This window comes from Dama dama, chromosome 12 (assembly GCF_033118175.1).
Source record: "Dama dama isolate Ldn47 chromosome 12, ASM3311817v1, whole genome shotgun sequence".
Taxonomy (NCBI): Eukaryota; Metazoa; Chordata; class Mammalia; order Artiodactyla; family Cervidae; genus Dama; species Dama dama.
The window spans coordinates 78,594,640-78,610,316 of NC_083692.1; the positions used below are offsets into that span (position 1 = coordinate 78,594,640).

Consider the following 15,677-nt stretch of genomic DNA (forward strand, 5'->3'; position numbering starts at 1 on the left):
CATAGATGATTGCACAGTGAGCTGGGAATGTTTCACCATCGTTTGGGGACATGACTAAAACAGAGGAGGAAGACCTAGATAAGGACATGCTTGACCATTGGCTGAGATGATCCTGGCAATAACACAGTGGTATCTGCACTCATTGTAAGTCTTTACTAACAGCCGTTGCCTCTGTTCTCCGGAACCTCCTTAAGCCAAGGATCAGACACAAATCTGAGCTCTGAGCTGATGATCCTAGCTTGTCCTTTGAAGTATGAGGCTGGTGACTGGAGTAACTGTGTTTCTGACCATGGGTAAGTGTTCTGTCTCTACAAGAGATGACTTTGAGGGCAAAGGGCCACAAAGAGTTATTTGCTCTCTACTCCTCTCCTTGTGCTGTATTCAGCATTATAGTGATGGAACTGAGAAGTGATCTGTGGGTTTGCTAAAGAGGACAGACTTCTATATGACAGGTTAAATCATGGCCATGATTCTGGATGAGTCCTTAGCAGTAAGCAGGTTGTAGGAAATCTCTGGGTCTATTGAATCAACGACCCATGGAACAAAGCCCATGGATCTCTGATTCTTGCCACATTTTTGGTCTTTGTAATTTTGTGGTTGTTCAGTCACTAAATTGTATACAACTTTTTACATACATGGACGGCAGTATGCCAGGCTCCTATGTCCTCTACTATCTCCTGGAGTATGCTCAAATTCATGTCCATTGAGATGGTAATGCTGTTTAACCATTTCATCCTTTGATGCCCCCTTCTCCTTTTGCCTTCAATCTTTCCCAGAATCAGGATATTTTCCAATGAGTTGGGTCTTGAACCAAGTATTGGAGCTTCAGTTTCAGCATCAGTCCTTCCTAAATGAATATTTAGAGTTCATTTCCTTTAGATTGACTGGCTTGATCTCCTTGTAGTCCAATAATGAACATCAATAATACTTTTTAAGGACATAAATAGAAACACTGCAGTAGGGGTTAGGGCCAGACAGTTATGGGATGGTTATAACTTTGATCCATAGAATTATACTGATTTGTGCTCCAGTGCTAATTTGATTTCTTAACCCCATAGGGACTGTGACTGATGCTAAGACCACCCAGCCCAGCTCTATGGATTATGCTGAAGGAGAAGATATAAACCTGCCTTGTAATAACTATACCATTGATGGAAATGACTATATAAACTCATATCAGCAAAATCCCAATCAGAGTCCACAGTGTGTCATTCATGGCGTATGAAGCACAGTGAACAACAGCCTGGCCTCTCTGACCATAGCTTCAGACAGAAAGTCCAGCACCTTGGTCCTGCCCCAGGTCACCCTGAGCGACACCGCTGTGTACTACTGCGTCCTGAGAGAGGCACATGGGGACAGACGGGGCTGCACCTGTGCAGTATCTCTGGTGGGAAGAAGCGGGACACAGTGGGGGGAGCAGTCACGAGAGCAAATCTAGAGTCATCTGGAAGGAGAGTCAGAGAGCAGTGAGAGATGAGGAAATTGAAGGGACGGAGAAGGGGAGAAGCATAAAGAAAAGAAAAAAAGGACAAGGAAGAAGTGCCTCATTGGTTGATGTAGCTGGGAAGAATTATATGGCTACTAAGAATCCTGATTGCAATACATAAATCAAGTGAGAACCATTAAGCATGGAGGAACTGTGACATGTATGGAGGTGGATGAGGACAACGGAACCCACAAGACACACTAAAGCTTGTCTGTCCCTTACCTCCTTCATTCTCACAGTAGTGGGTGACCTTCAGAAGAAGTGGATGTCGTTGGCCATCATGCTACATGCATACTTGGTCTAATACAAAGAGAACATGAGTAAGAGCTCTGATGGGAGGTAGAGGAGCTGTGAGACAGTAATAAGTTGAACTATCAGATCAGCAGCAACATTATGTATTGCCATAGTCCCTGGAGCTCTGCACCAAACTGTGGAACATAAAAATATGGCTACTTCATCACAAGTACCTTCCAAAACTTACACAAATCTCTTTTATGGCCAAGCCTAACCCAGAACAAAAAAGGGAAGCAAATGCAAGGAAATAGATTTCCAGATAGTTAAGTTGAAACGGTACAAAGCTAGCATAATACCTTAACTAGTTAACTTCCCTCCTTGTTAACTATGTATTCATCAGTACCTCCTTGAACAACACAACTTTCGCATAAGGACAACAGGAGAACGCTTCCTGTTAATATGATGCAATTATTTTTTCAATCAACCAAAGCAACTTCTCTCCCTCAAGGAGAATGCCAAGTCCATTTATCCATGTAGGGGTGATGCTCTTTCCTCTGATAGTTGGATCAGAGGATCCACTGAATTTTTTAACTTGACTACTGAGATGCAAGGAGATAAAAAGTAACTTGTAGTAGCATGTTTTGTGCTACTACAGGCAGGAAAACTGGAGATGGAAGTTTAAAATGGTTGATGTATACATAAATATATTCATATAAAATGAAATTAATTTCATAACTATTATATTTTTTGGTACTGCAGATGACCACATGGTTGTAACTGGTATTTCTAACTACCTCATGCATTACCCATTCTATAATCTCTTTGCTCATAGCAAGAATCTCCACTTACTGTTGTACTTAACTTCATATAAAACAAGCTCTTTATTCAAGAACAACACTATATGGAAAGTAATAAATACGAATAAGGAATTCTGCAAGTCCACCTCTGCGGTTTTGGCAGAAGTTTGCCAAGCATTGAAGACAAATCCAAGCATCTATTTTAGTGGGCAAAACTCTTACTAATCCTCAGGGGAAATTGATATGTTGTATTCTGGGAAACATCATTAATAATGATACCTGACTTATCACAGGCAATAACAGTCACAAAAGGTAAGCATTTCTAAAGTTTTTAAAGAAAACAAACACTTAAAAGTTTCAAGGGAACTTCTTATGAGCATGCAAGTATATTTTAAAATTGTTTTTGTTTGTTAAAAAGCACTGCAATGAGAGGGAAAAGTCGAAGTCCGACTGGAAGGCTATATATGCAATACACAGTCCTGAAAAAGGACTCAAATGCAGGATATATTAAAAGCTCATAAATCAATAAAAAGAGAAAACAGGTAATAAGAATGGCAAAATCTTGGAGATCCAAATCATAAATATTATATCCAATAGGTAGTAAACATACAATATGACCTTGATTTTACTGTTTTTACAGAAACCAAAATCAAACCTCATCTGTTCCATCCGTGTCCTTTCAGCCTGAGTGTATCAATGTAGCTAGATGTATATGATATCAAAAGGATAGGAAAAATAATGACTCTCTCCAGGAAAGTAAGTGATTAAGTAAATATCCTGGAAGCTTCCATTACTGAACTGATGTTGGAGGGGAGGGGGAAGTAGGTCACAGAAGTTGACTTTGAAGGAAAGATAGGCTTTAGTAAAAGAAAGAAAGTTGATATTTATTGAGCTTACTGTAATATAGTAAGGCACCATGGGATGCATTTCCAGTCCATTATCTAATTTAAGTGTTAAAACCCTATGAGATAGGTTTTATTGTTCCATTTCTTTTAATCTTTGAGAAGTGAAACATAACTTTTCTAACTGTGAAAAGTGTCCCAAACTTTTATTGTCTTCCAGAGTGTACCATTTTAGAGGGTTCCTTAAGAGAAAGTTTGGGTATGGAGAAGCACTTGGATCTAAGAGAGGGTGGCTGGATGTCTCAGTGATGGTGACATTATACTAGTTTAAACTGGAAACTAAAGGCAACTAGGAAAGAAGATGGCAAACCTAGGTACAAATTGCCCCAGGATCAGTAGATGAGGAAATCACCCACTATCCAGTTAAGTGCTAAATGCTTTAGCAAGTTTGTTAGTTGTATAGTAAAGTAAAGTAAAGTTGCTCAGTCGTGTCAGACTCTTTGCGACTCCATGAACGGTAGCCTACCAGGCTCCTCTGTCAATGGGATTTTCCAGGCAAGAATACTGGAGTGGGTTGCCATTTCCTTCTCCAGGAGATCTTCCCGACCCGGGGATTGAACCCGGGTATCCAGCATTGCAGACAGACGCTTTACCATCTGAGCCACCAGGGAAGCCCAAGAGGCTACAGGAAGAGAAGAGATATCACTCCTTAAACAATCCAAGCATATTCCTGTATCAAGACCTGTGCCCCTTGACTTTGCCCTCTCTGCTGTGATGCTATCCCTCAAAACATTTACATGGTGCACCTCTGAAAACTCAAATATCACAGCTTTGTGAATGCCTTATCTCAGTCTTACTATTCGCATTCCCAGAGAATCAGGCCCCCGCAGCTGTGCAGCAGGAAGGAAAGCTGAAGCACTGCCACCTGGTGTCCTGCTGAATATTCTGTGGGGCGGACACTGGGCACCTTGCTTCCCTCTAGTGGTCATGGATTAAATTGCGGGCAAACCTAGTCACTGGTTATTATGTGCCTGGAGAATCCCGTGGACTGAAGAGCCTGAGTGGCTACAGTCCAAAGGTTTCAAAGACTGAGAGGCTAAGCATGCATGCACGCTAGTCACAATGGGGGCTTCCATTGTTGAACCAAAATCAGTAAACGTCTCATTGAAGAAATCATAGGAGATGAGAAGATTCGGGAGAACAGGCTGGTTTTAATCTTTACCTGTGAGTGAAAGTCACTCAGTCGTGTCCGAATCTTTGCGACCCCATGGACTATACAGTCCGTGGAATTCTCTAGGCCAGAGTACTGGAGTGGGTAGGCTTTCCCTTCTTCAGGGGATCTTCCCAATCCAGGGATAGAACCCAGGTCTCCCACATTGCAGGCAGATTCTTTACAATCTGAGCCACAAGGGAAGCCCCAAAATACTTGAGTGGATAGCCTATCCCTTCTCCAGCGGATCTTCCGGACCCAGGAATCGAATGGGGGTCTCCTGCATTGCAGGTGGATTCTTTACCAACTGAGCTCTCAGGGAAGCCCTGATAATCTTTGCCTACTAGATGTGAAAATGATTGACTTCAAACGACAAATATTGGGTTGGCCAAAAAGTATCTTCATGTTTACCTTTATGTAGAATATCTACATGGGATGATTTTGGCTGGCAAGTAATAGGCTACCTTGGAAAGGAAGCTCAGGATTATTGCAACAAAGGTTTTTTGTTTTTTTTTTTTTTTTTTCTTCTTCTTCTAGTAAGTAAAATCGTTTCTACTGCTCTGTCCTTTCTTGTAGTATAGTATAGAAATATTCTGAGAATGGGAGCAAGACTCAAAAATGGGGAAAAAACTAAACAATCATAGCAAACACTACTTGGTGTACTCATTCCAACAACAACATCTCAATCTCTCAATATAACACCCTAATGAACTGATTTTCCCTGAACAGTAAGAACATGATAGACCATAGAAACTTACGAAAATACACGAAATCTACCATTTAAACTGCCAATTACACCTCAAAAAAAATTAAGCTCTATCTCGTGGATAGACTCCTTTGCAACTTGAGAGTTTGGCTCCCAAATCCTCAACGTTTTGTGCATTGCTTGCAACTGACTGAGTGCCAACGCTAGGGAAAGTGTTATGCAAGGTGATTTTCAGCTGTGTACTCACTCAATTCTTCTAACCCTTCAAGGTTGGGTCCACACTACTTTAGGGAGGCAATGTAACAGTGCTTAGGATGGAAGACTTGGATTATGTTTCTAGACCTATCATTCACTAGTTGAGTGATCTTGGGAGTATCAATTAATTATTTTTATGCTTCAGTTTCCTCATATCTGCAAAGTGGATATTGATAGAATCTACCATGCAGCATTCTTACGAGAAGTGAATGAGATGATGAATGCCAATGTGAGCCCAGTGCCCAGCAGAAGGATACTGACTATTCACAGAAATGGAAATTGAACATTAGAGAGGTTCAATACCTTGCCTGGTGTTGCAGAGTAAGGGTCAGAGTGGAGCCCTCCCTCCATAACTTACTTAGAGCAGATGCCTTCCTCATCTCAAGAGTAACTCTCTATCTTAATATAGCATTGTATTGTCTTTAAAGTGCTTATCCAGTGCAGTGGGTGCTGTGCTGGTTTGATTCTTGATCAGAGAGCTAAGATTCCACATGCTTTGCCCCCCCCCCAAAAAAAAACATTAAAAAATCCAGAAGCAATATTGTAACAAGTTCAATAAAGTCTTTAGAAATGATTGACATCAAGATAATTCTTCTTAAAGAAAGAAAGAAAATCAACAAGTAGACTCCTATTATTTTTAAAACATTTACAGAATATCACAAATGTAGGGGCATGACAGATTCCAAACACCATATGCTCCATACCAGATAGATAAGTGTTCTAATTCTTACTATGCCACTTACCTGATATTTCACCATGAGTTAATCACCCAAACTCTTTGAGCTTCAGTTTTTGTTATTTGTAAATTAGGAATAATAGTAACTCTTTGTGTGACTTTCATATTAGAATAATGTACTTGAAGCAAAACAAAGTTCAGCGCATTATGTGGGTGAACATTTCTATTTGGGGAGTTTGAAAGTTTTAAAAATTTTGTTTAAAATACGTATAAAGATTCTTAACCAGGGGAGGAGCCAAGATGGCGGAGGAGTAGGACGGGAGACCACTTTCTCTCCTACAAATTCATCAAAAGAATAACTGAACGCAGAGCAAACTTCGCAAAACAACTTCTGATCGCTAGCTGAGGTCATCAGGCGCCCAGAAAAGCAGCCCATTGTCTTTGAAAGGAGGTAGGACAAAATATAAAAGATAAAAAGTGAGACAAAAGAGCTAAGGACGGAGATCCGTCCCGGGAGCTCTTAGGCGGCATTGCTTGGGGTAGGGTCCGGGCCTGAGTGCCCTGAGGACAATCGGAGGGAGCTTCTGTGAGTTGCCAACATGAACTGTGGGAGACCAAAAGAGAGAGAGTAAATTAACCGGCCGGAACACACTGCCGGCCGTTCGCAGAACAAAGAGACCGAGAGGGTCCAGAGAGGAGCTCGCAGGCTGCGGACCAGCCCAGCCCCGCCGGAGTCAGGAGGCAGGGGGGAGGGGAAGGTCGCGGCGAGACACAGGGCGCAGGCACCCGACCGGCGCGGGCGGGGACTGGGGCTGGGGACGCGGAGGGCAGAAGGCGCGCGCACCCGACTGGCGCCAGCGGAAACTGAGACTGGGTCCGCGGAAGGGAGGGGGCGCGCCACAACAGGGGAGAGTGCGCCCACCGAGCCCCTGGCTGCCTGGACCGCTCTGACGGGGAAGGCACAGAGAGCAGGCGCAGCTTTTCCTTCCGCGCTTTTGTGGAACACCCGAGGGCTGGAACCTCGCGCAGCGCGGGGCGCGCTCCATATAGAACAGCCGGGAGCCTGAGCGGCGCAGACGGAGAGGGCAGCGTCGGCGCCCGCCCCCCCGCAGCGCCAGCCCACCCCCCGCCCCCCCCCGCAGCGCCAGCCCGTCCCGGAAACGCAAGCCCCTCCCCGCAGAGCGACGGAACTAGCTACCTGAATAAGAGTCCACCTCCGCCCGCCTGTGTCAGGGCGGAAATGAGGCTCTGAAGAGACCGGCAAACAGAAGTCAAATAAACAAAGGGAACCGCTTCAGAAGGGACTGGTGCAACAGATTAAAATCCCTCTAGGAAACATTGACTACACCGTAGGAGCCTGTAGATATCGAGAAGTGTAAGCTGGAACGAGGAGCTATCTGAAACTGAGCCGAACCCACACTGACCGCAACAGCTCCAGAGAAACTCCTAGATATAATTTTACTTTTTTCTCTTTTTTTTATTTATTTTTTATTTTTTTCTTTTTTTTTCTTTTTTCTTTTTTCTCTTTTATTTTCCTTTAAAATCCCCTATTACTCCCCCATTACTCCTTAACTTTCATTTCCATAGACTTTTACGATTTTTTAATTAGGGGGAAAAAAAAATTTTTTTTCTTTTCTTTCTTTTTTTCTTTCTTTTTTTTCTTTTTCTTTCTTTTTTTTTCTTTTTTTTCTTTTTTTTCTTTTTCTTTCTTTTTTTCCTTTTTTTTTTCTTTCCTTTTTCTCTTCTATTTTCTATTTTTCTTTTTCTTTCATTTCTTTTAAAGTCCTCTAGTACTCCTTTACTACTCCTTAATTTTCATTTCCAATACACTATAACCTTACAAAAAAAAAAAAAGAAGAGAAGCCCTATTTTTAAACCAAAGATTATTCTCTCCCAATCTTGACTCTCTGTTTTCTACCTCAGAACACCTCTATTTCCTCCTTTCCCCTTCTCTTCCCAATCCAATTCTGTGAATCTTTGTAGGTGACTGGGCTACGGAGAACATTCTGGGAACAGACAGCTGCGTAGATCTGTCTCTCTCCTCTTGAGTCCCCCTTTTTCTCCTCCTGTTCATCTCTATCTCCCTCCTCCCTCTCCTCTTCTTCATGTGACTCTGTGAACCTCTCTGGGTGTCCCTAACGGGGGAGAATCTTTTAGCCATTAACCTAGAAGTTTTCTTATCAGGGCTGCATAGTTGGAGAAGTCCTGAGACTACAGGAAGAATAAAACTGAAATCCAGAGGCAGGAGACTTAAGCCCAAAACCTGAGAACACCAGAAAACTCCTGACTACAAGGAACTTTAAGTAATAAGTGACTGTCCAAAAGCCTCCATACCTACACTGAAACCAACCACCACACAAGAGCCAATAAGTTTTAGAGCAAGACATACCACGCAAATTCTCCAGCAACGCAGGAACATAGCCCTGAACATCAACATACAGGCTGCCCAAGGTCACACCTAACACATAGACCCATCTCAAAACTCATTACTGGGCACTCCATTGCTCTCCAAACAGAAGAAATCAAGCTCCACGCACCAGAACACTGACGCAAGCTTCCCTAACCAGGAAATCTCGACAAGCCAATCGTCTAACCCCACCCACTGGGTTAATCCTCCACAACAAAAAGAAACCACAGACCTCCAGAATACAGAAAGCCCACTCCAGATACAGCAATCTAAACAAGATGAAAAGGCAAAGAAATACCCAACAGGTAAAGGAACATGAAAAATGCCCACCAAGTCAAACAAAAGAGGAGGAGATAGGGAATCTACCTGAAAAAGAATTTAGAATAATGATAATAAAAATGATCCAAAATCTTGAAAACAAAATGGAGTTACAGATAAATAGCCTGGAAACAAAGATTGAAAAGATTCAAGAACTGTTTAATAAAGACCTAGAAGAAATAAAAAAGAGTCAATTACAAATGAATAATGCAATGAATGAGATCAAAAACACTTTGGAGGGAACCAAGAGTAGAATAACAGAGGCAGAAGATAGGATAAGTGAGGTAGAAGATAAAATGGTGGAAATAAATGAAGCAGAGAGGAAAAAAGAAAAAAGGATCAAAAGAAATGAGGACAACCTCAGGGACCTCTGGGACACTGTGAAACGCCCCAACATTCGAATCATAGGAGTTCCAGAAGAAGAAGACAAAAAGAAAGGCCATGAGAAAATACTCGAGGAGATAATAGCTGAAAACTTCCCTAAAATGGGGAAGGAAATAGCCACCCAAATCCAAGAAACCCAGAGAGTCCCAAACAGGATAAACCCAAGGCGAAACACCCCAAGACACATATTAATCAAATTAACAAAGATCAAACACAAAGAACAAATATTAAAAGCAGCAAGGGAAAAACAACAAATAACACACAAAGGGTTCCCATAAGGATAACAGCTGATCTATCAATAGAAACCCTCCAGGCCAGAAGGGAATGGCAGGACGTACTGAAAGTAATGAAAGAGAATAACCTACAACCTAGATTACTGTATCCAGCAAGGATCTCATTCAGATATGAAGGAGAATTCAAAAGCTTTACAGATAAGCAAAAGCTGAGAGAATTCAGCACCACCAAACCAGCTCTTCAACAAATGCTAAAGGATCTTCTCTAGACAGGAAATGCAGAAAGGTTGTATAAACGTGAACCCAAAACAACAAAGGAAATGGCAACGGGACCACACCTATCAATAACTACCCTAAATGTAAATGGGTTGAATGCCCCAACCAAAAGACAAAGATTGGCTGAATGGATACAAAAACAAGACCCCTATATATGCTGTCTACAAGAGACCCACCTCAAAACAAGAGACACATACAGACTAAAAGTGAAGGGCTGGAAAAAAATATTTCATGCAAACGGAGACCAAAAGAAAGCAGGAGTCGCAATACTCATATCAGATAAAATAGACTTTCAAATAAAGGAAGTGAAAAGAGACAAAGAAGGACACTACATAATGATCAAAGGATCAATCAAAAAAGAAGATATAACAATTATAAATATATATGCACCCAACATAGGAGCACCGCAATATGTACGGCAAACACTAACAGTATGAAAGAGGAAATTAATACTAACACAATAATAGTGGGAGACTTTAATACCCCACTCACAACTATGGATAGATCAACTAAACAGAAAATTAACAAGGAAACACAAACCTTAAATGACACAATGGACCAGCTAGACCTAATTGATATCTATAGGACATTTCACCCCAAAACAATCAACTTCACCTTTTTCTCAAGTGCACACGGAACATTCTCCAGAATAGATCACATCCTGGGCCATAAATCTGGTCTTGGAAAATTCAAAAAAATTGAAATCATTCCAGTCATCTTTTCTGACCACAGTGCAGTAAGATTAGATCTCAATTACAGGGAAAAAATTGTTAAAACTTCAAACATATGGAGGCTAAATAACACGCTTCTGAATAACCAACAAATCATAGAAGAAATCAAAAAAGAAATCAAAATATGTATAGAAATGAATGAAAATGAAAACACAACAACCCAAAACCTATGGGACACTGTAAAAGCAGTGCTAAGGGGAAGGTTCATAGCATTACAGGCTTACATCAAGAAACAGGAAAAAAAACCAATTAAATAACCTAACTTTACACCTAAAGCAGGTGGAGAAGGAAGGAATGAAGAACCCCAGAGTTAGCAGAAGGAAAGAAATCTTAAAAATCAGGGCAGAAATAAATGCAAAAGAAACTAAAGAGACCATAGCAAAAATCAACAAAGCTAAAAGCTGGTTTTTTGAAAAAATAAACAAAATTGACAAACCATTAGCAAGACTCATTAAGAAACAAAGAGAGAAGAACCAAATTAACAAAATTAGAAATGAAAATGGAGAGATCACAACAGACAACACTGAAATACAAAGGATCATAAGAGACTACTACCAGCAGCTCTATGCCAATAAAATGGACAACTTGGATGAAATGGACAAATTCTTAGAAAAGTATAACTTTCCAAAACTGAACCAGGAAGAAATAGAAGATCTTAGCAGACCCATCACAAGCAAGGAAATCGAAACTGTAATAAAAAATCTTCCAGCAAACAAAAGCCCAGGACCAGATGGCTTCACAGCTGAATTCTACCAAAAATTTAGAGAAGAGCTAACACCTATCTTACTCAAACTCTTCCAGAAAATTGCAAGAAGAAGGTAAGCTTCCAAACTCATTCTATGAGGCCACCATCACCCTAATTCCAAAACCAGACAAAGATGCCACAAAAAAAGAAAACTACAGGCCAATATCACTGATGAACATAGATGCAAAAATCCTTAACAAAATTCTAGCAAACAGAATCCAACAACATATTAAAAAAATCATACACCATGACCAAGTGGGCTTTATCCCAGGAATGCAAGGATTCTTTAATATCCGCAAATCAATCAATGTAATACACCACATTAACAAATTGAAAGATAAAAACCATATGATTCTCTCAATAGATGCAGAGAAAGCCTTTGACAAAATTCAACACTCATTTATGATTAAAACTCTCCAAAAAGCAGGCATAGAAGGAACATACCTCAACATAATAAAAGCTATATATGACAAACCCACAGCAAGCATCACCCTCAATGGTGAAAAATTGAAGGCATTTCCCCTGAAATCAGGAACAAGACAAGGGTGCCCACTCTCACCACTACTATTCAACATAGTGTTGGAAGTTCTGGCCACAGCAATCAGAGCAGAAAAAGAAGTAAAAGGAATCCAGATAGGAAAAGAAGAAGTAAAACTCTCACTGTTTGCAGATGACATGATCCTCTACATAGAAAACCCTAAAGACTCTACCAGAAAATTACTAGAGCTAATCAATGAATATAGTAAAGTTGCAGGATATAAAATTAACACACAGAAATCCCTTGCATTCCTATATACTAACAATGAAAAAACAGACAGAGAAATTAAGGAAACAATACCATTCACCATTGCAACAAAAAGAATAAAATACTTAGGAGTATATCTACCTAAAGAAACAAAGGACCTATACATAGAAAACTATAAAACACTGATGAAAGAAATCAAAGAGGACACAAACAGATGGAGAAACATACCGTGTTCATGGATTGGAAGAATTAATATTGTCAAAATGGCTATTCTACCTAAAGCAGTCTATAGATTCAATGCAATCCCTATCAAGCTACCAACGGTATTTTTCACAGAACTAGACCAAAGAATTTCACAATTTGTATGGAAATACAAAAAACCTCGAATAGCCACAGTAATCTTGAGAAAGAAGAATGGAGCTGGAGGAATCAACCTGCCTGACTTCAGACTCTACTACAAAGCCACAGTCATCAAGACAGTATGGTACTGGCACAAAGACAGAAATATAGATCAATGGAACAGAATAGAAAGCCCAGAGATAAATCCATGAACCTATGGACACCTTATCTTTGACAAAGGAGGCAAGGATATACAATGGAAAAAAGACAACCTCTTTAACAAGTGGTGCTGGGAAAACTGGTCAACCACTTGTAAAAGAATGAAACTAGAACACTTTCTAACACCATACACAAAAATAAACTCAAAATGGATTAAAGATCTAAATGTAAGATCAGAAACTATAAAACTCCTAGAGGAGAACATAGGCAAAACACTCTCCGACATAAATCAAAGCAAGATCCTCTATGACCCACCTCCCAGAATATTGGAAATAAAAGCAAAACTAAACAAATGGGACCTAATGAAACTTAAAAGCTTTTGCACTACAAAGGAAACTATAAGTAAGGTGAAAAGACAGCCCTCAGATTGGGAGAAAATAATAGCAAATGAAGAAACAGACAAAGGATTAATCTCAAAAATATACAAGCAACTCCTGCAGCTCAATTCCAGAAAAATAAATGACCCAATCAAAATATGGGCCAAAGAACTAAACAGACATTTCTCCAAAGAAGACATACAGATGGCTAACAAACACATGAAAAGATGCTCAACATCACTCATTATGAGAGAAATGCAAATCAAAACCATAATGAGGTACCATTACACACCAGTCAGGATGGCTGCTATCCAAAAGTCTACAAGCAATAAATGCTGGAGAGGGTGTGGAGAAAAGGGAACCCTCTTACACTGTTGGTGGGAATGCAAACTAGTACAGCCACTATGGAAAACAGTGTGGAGATTTCTTAAAAAACTGGAAATAGAACTGCCATATGACCCAGCAATCCCACTTCTGGGCATACACACTGAGGAAACCAGATCTGAAAGAGACACGTGCACCCCAATGTTCATCGCAGCATTGTTTATAATAGCCAGGACATGGAAGCAACCTAGATGCCCATCAGCAGATGAATGGATAAGGAAGCTGTGGTACATATACACCATGGAATATTACTCAGCCATTAAAAAGAATTCATTTGAACCAGTCCTAATGAGATGGATGAAGCTGGAGCCCCTTATACAGAGTGAAGTAAGCCAGAAAGATAAAGAACATTACAGCATACTGACACATGTATATGGAATTTAGAAAGGTGATAACGATAACCCTATATGCAGAACAGAAAAAGAGACACAGAAATACAGAACAGACTTTTGAACTTTGTGGGAGAATGTGAGGGTGGGATATTTCAAAAGAACAGCATGTATACTGTCTATGGTGAAACAGATCACCAGCCCAGGTGGGATGCACAAGACAAGTGCTCCGGCCTGGTGCAATGGGAAGACCCAGAGGAATCGGGTGGAGAGGGAGGTGGGAGGGGGGATCGGGATTGGGAATACATGTAAATCCATGGCTGATTCATATCAATGTATGACAAAACCCACTGGAAAAAAATAATAATAATAATAAAAAATATATAAAAAAATAAAAAAAAAAAAGATTCTTAACCAAAGTGGGATTCATGTCACATATTACCATCCAACTCTCTCAATTTGAATAGTAGCAGTCCATAATTAAGCAGCCCACTTCTGAAACGTTGTGGGTTCTCTTTGTGTAGTGAGCTCATCTCAATGTTTGTGAAGTTGGTCTCAAGAAAGCAGTGTTTGATCCCTCATTGTGAACCACAGGAAACTGATTCTAGGGCAGAAATGGTTGGTGTTTCTAGCACATGTATGCAGTCTTGTCTCTGATTGGTTGGGGAACCAGGTACAGAAACCTATTTTCTGAAGCAGAATGTTTCACAGATCTAGGCTGCAGAACGTTCCTCTACTGAGGATACTTGATCAGGATAAATGGAGAGGAACACTTGGCCAGCCTCATGGCTGATCCTGTGGCTTCATCTTGGCTGTAAGTCCTGGGGCTGCTGAAGACATTCTGAACAGTCTGGGGTGGTGATGGGGAAGGAGGGAGATGCAGTCAGGCACCTCAAGATTCTAATATTTGGGAATGTGTGAAGGCAACGAACACTGTAGAGAAATCAGTTTCTATGTGTGACCTTGTCTTTCTGAACAGGAGTGAGCAGCCTCTTGACTGTGGAACAGCGTCCTGCCTCGCTGTGGGTTCAGGAAGGAGAGAGCGCCAATTTCACCTGCAGTTTCCCTCCCAGCTCTTTCTATGCCTTACACTGGTACAGGTGGGAACCTGCAAAGGGCCCCAAGAACCTGTTTGTAGTGAGTGTAAATGGGGATGAAAAGAAGCGAGGACGAGTGAGAGTCACTCTGAACACTAAGGAGGGCGACAGCTCCATGTACATTGGAGGATCCCAGCCTGAAGACTCAGCCACATACCTCTGTGCCTCCACACAGTGCTCCTCAGCCCCCTGCAGCCCTCACCCAAACCCGGGCCTGCTGCTGCTCTGGGACCAGCGCTGAGGAAGAGCCACTGTCGGGAGGGAAAGGGAAATTCAATGAATGACAGTGTCTTCAGTAATCAGGGGGAAATGCAGACACAGATAAACAGGCATTCCAGTCACTGTAGCTCCCTCAACCAACTGGACTGTTCCTAAACATCACTAATCTCCACTACCACCAGTATACTGGCTATATCATTGATTACAATCCTAGCCTCCTCTTTTCCTGTTATTTCAAGTAAACTAGACAGTTTTCAAATCTATCTGAAATAATATGGTTATACCTGGGTAATAGTTACCCTTCACTATTGCTACATCCTAAGAGCTAGTCTTTATGGTATTTCTTTATGTGCATGAATGTAATATGGGGATATGCTGTCTCATACATCTGGCATGGAAGTCTGCATGTTTTATACCAGAACAGTCAATTCTATCTCATTTAACTTGGAGATTTTGATTTTGCTTTAGTTCAAACTACCCACTACATGGACATCTGTATGTCATTTCTTTACTATGTGGCTGTTTGCATTTTAAAAAATTGCTTTGATATCTGGAAGAAGCATTGATAGGGGAAATTCACTACTAAAATTGGTCTCTCCCCCAGTTTATATTGTAACTGTGATAATGAGTAAGTAACTGAACTCCAAGATCTGAGTTTCTTACTTAGTAATTTCCAGGTATATGAAGCTGATCAATTATCTGGTCCTGTGCTCATTTTGCAGATTTCC

The 15,677-nt window shown here is 40.9% G+C and overlaps 1 gene segment (V, D, J or C); it reads left to right on the top strand.

Annotated features, from left to right (window-relative positions):
* Positions 1-253: 253 nt before the first annotated feature.
* LOC133067066 (T cell receptor alpha variable 24-like) lies at positions 254-14,971 on the top strand. The segment is given in 2 exon segments: positions 254-293; positions 14,613-14,971. Coding segments are annotated over 2 exon segments (399 nt in total).
* The last annotated feature ends 706 nt before the right edge of the window (positions 14,972-15,677 follow it).